This window comes from Helianthus annuus, chromosome 12 (genome assembly GCF_002127325.2).
Source record: "Helianthus annuus cultivar XRQ/B chromosome 12, HanXRQr2.0-SUNRISE, whole genome shotgun sequence".
Lineage (NCBI taxonomy): Eukaryota > Viridiplantae > Streptophyta > Magnoliopsida > Asterales > Asteraceae > Helianthus > Helianthus annuus.
In genome coordinates, this window is record NC_035444.2 from 87,661,695 (window position 1) to 87,664,746 (window position 3,052).

General features: G+C 42.6%; 1 protein-coding gene across 1 annotated transcript; it reads right to left on the minus strand.

Annotated features, from left to right (window-relative positions):
- Positions 1-599: 599 nt before the first annotated feature.
- LOC110893136 lies at positions 600-2,043 on the minus strand. The gene is made up of 3 exons (XM_035981327.1): positions 2,035-2,043; positions 1,356-1,987; positions 600-1,257 (listed from the first exon to the last, which is right to left on the minus strand). Exons 1-3 carry the CDS (start codon positions 2,041-2,043, stop codon positions 600-602), a joined length of 1,299 nt encoding a protein of 432 aa, XP_035837220.1.
- Positions 2,044-3,052: the final 1,009 nt, after the last annotated feature.

Below are 3,052 nucleotides of genomic sequence, written 5' to 3' on the forward strand. Positions count from 1 at the left end.
CCCCTTGTAACTGATCAAATAGATCATCAATTCTGGGCAACGGGTATCGATTCTTCACCGTTAATTTGTTCAACTCTCGATAGTCGATGCACATTCGCATCGAACCATCTTTCTTCTTCACGAAAAGTACGGGTGCTCCCCATGGTGAAACACTGGGTCTAATAAAACCCTTATCGAGCAACTCTTGAAGTTGCGTCATCAATTCTTTCATTTCGGTTGGGGCCAACCGATAAGGAGCCTTAGCTACCGGTTTTGCACCCGGATTAAGATCTATTTTGAATTCTACTTCTCGTTCAGGCGGAAGGCCTGGTAGGTCTTCTGGAAACACATCCGGATATTCATTCACCACGTTCACATCTTCAAGCTTTGGGACACCTCGATTGGTGTCAATCACATAAGATAGATAAGCTCTACCCCCGTTCCTCACATGTTTAACAGCTTTGATTAGAGAACACAATTTCGACTTGATGACTCTATCTCCTTGAACACTTACCCGTTTCCCCCCTCCCCCCCCCCCCCGAGGTTAATATATGAATGACTTTCTTTTCACATTGAATTTCAGCGTGGTTTTGGGCAAGCCAATCCATTCCTACAACTACTTAAAATTCCCCCATGTACATCGGGACAAGATCTATACTAAATTCCTCATCTTCGATTAAGATCTTACAGTTTCTACAAATATCATGTAACAAATAGCTTTTACTATCAGCAACTTCTACTTCTAAGGGTACTATCATCTTTTCAAGCTTAAACGATGGGTGAGCTAACAATTCATTAGAAATGAACGACCTACTAGCCCCGGAATCAAATAAAACATTCATAGGCATGGAATTCACCAAAAATATACCTGAAACCACGTCCGGGCTAGCTTTAGCTTCATCCGAGGTTAACTGAAACATCCTTCCGCGAGCCTTGGGGGGCTCGTCCTTCTTTCCATCTCTCTTTGCCCCTTGTTGGAGTTTCGGACATTCCGCTTTAATGTGCCCCGGTTCATTGCAATTGTAACACGCCTTTGAGTTTTCAGGGCACCTATAAAACGGATGTCCTTCTCGCCCACATTTGTAGCACCCCTTCTTTCCCGACAAACATTCACCCGAATGATGCTTCCCACACGTCTTGCAGGTCGGGATTTCACCACTTGCTTTCCCTTTCTTGCTTTGATCTTGATGTCTTGCCTTTTTCGATGGGCTTGCGTTGGTAGGCTTCTCCGCTACCCTTTTCTCTCCCCGTTCAACCTGCCTTTTTATCTCAATTTCTCTGTCTCTTGCCCAATCAATTAGTTCATTCAACGTTGCACACTTGGAGGGATTTACAAATTCCCGATATTCGGCCTTTAGCATAGCATGGTATCGTACAATCCTTTGCCTCTCCGTCCCGCTATCTCCTCACAGAACTTCACCCTTTCAAGGAACTTGTTTGTTATCTCGTCAATCGTTTCATCCTTCTGTCTGAGACGCAAGAAGTCTTCCTGAATCTTATCAATTGCGGATTGTGGACTATAATATTTCAGGAATGACTCCTTGAATTCTTGCCATGTTAACGACTGTACTTTATCATCCCCCAATTCCTTCGAGTACGCATCCCACCAATCTTTTGCTCGAAATTGTAGGAGGCCCGTGGCAAACATTACTTGATCTTCCACTTCACATCTACTTCGTGTAAACACGGCTTCAGTGCTTGAAATCCACCTTTGGCAAGCTATCAGATCAACATCCCCTTTGTATGGTAAGGGATTACATGCCATGAACTCTTTGTACGTACATCTCCGTTTGCTTTTCTTCACTTGCAATTCACTAATCATTTCTTTCAATTCTTCCACCTTAGATGTTACCATGGTATTAACTACCTCCAATACTTGCCCCTCGACTTCCTGAGCTAGTCGGGGTATACTAGCCTCAATTGCTTTCTTTACCTCTTCCACAACCATAGTTCTTATTTCATTTCGGCGTGCTTCATCGTCGTCATTCACGTTCACTCTATCAGCCATCTACATAAAACATTCATTACATTCATTAGATTTCATTTCATACTTGCCAACGTCATATTTCAACATCATTTATCATGACATTTCCCATTCGTTATTCGTACTTCATGCCTTGTCGTCGTTGACAATCGTATCATGTCGTTCTTATCTTAGACATTCTTTCATTCTTTCTATCATAACAAATGTTTCTTCTCAACATTCACATGTACTTTCCCTCGAGTCTAAATCACCTAACACACTTAATTTCATGCATTCTCGTTGTATATCAAGCTATCCTTGTGACTTGATAAGCATTATTAGAGTTTGAGGGTTTAAATTAAAGTTTTTGTTACTACATGCGGTCTCGGTAAGCTTTGGTTGCCCTCCCCTAGCTCACGGTGCAAGAAAAGAAGAATTCATATCTGGTAGCCACCGTAAGCTACGGTGGCCACCGTAGCTTACGGTGGCCACCGTAGCTTACGGTGGAAGAAGAAAGCTTACGGTGATACTTTACTGTCTTACGGCAGAATTTTGCAGCCGCACGGTCGTGCGTCCATTTGCATGACCGTGCATAACCTAGAACGTTGGGAACCCTGGCAGTGCACAAGCCCGTGCACTGTCTTACTCGGAAACGCACGTTCGTGCGACCAGTGCACGACCGTGCACCGTGCCCAGTTGCTTAATTGTTGCTGAAAATTTCCAACCAACCCAAGTTTCACGAAAACGGACATAACTCATTCGTTATTGATCCGTTTTACACGATTCTTTTTCCTACGCGTCCGTAATTTAATTACGAATCCGTTTATCACTTCGGGTCGCATCAAAAGCTGATTTATAAGCAAACGGCTTATAAACCCCTTTATACATTATTTGACCCATTCTAACCCCAAACTGAAACGATTCATTCCCTAACATTCAATAACATTTCGAAACTAATTATTCATACTACAAAAGAAAATTTTCAACTTTTAAAAATACTTACTTGCTTTGCGTCGCGAAACGAACACACACTTCCTCACGAGCTTTCAGTTTGAGTTCAAGCACTTGATGCTTAAATCCCTCAAACCTAGGCTCTGATACCAACTTGAA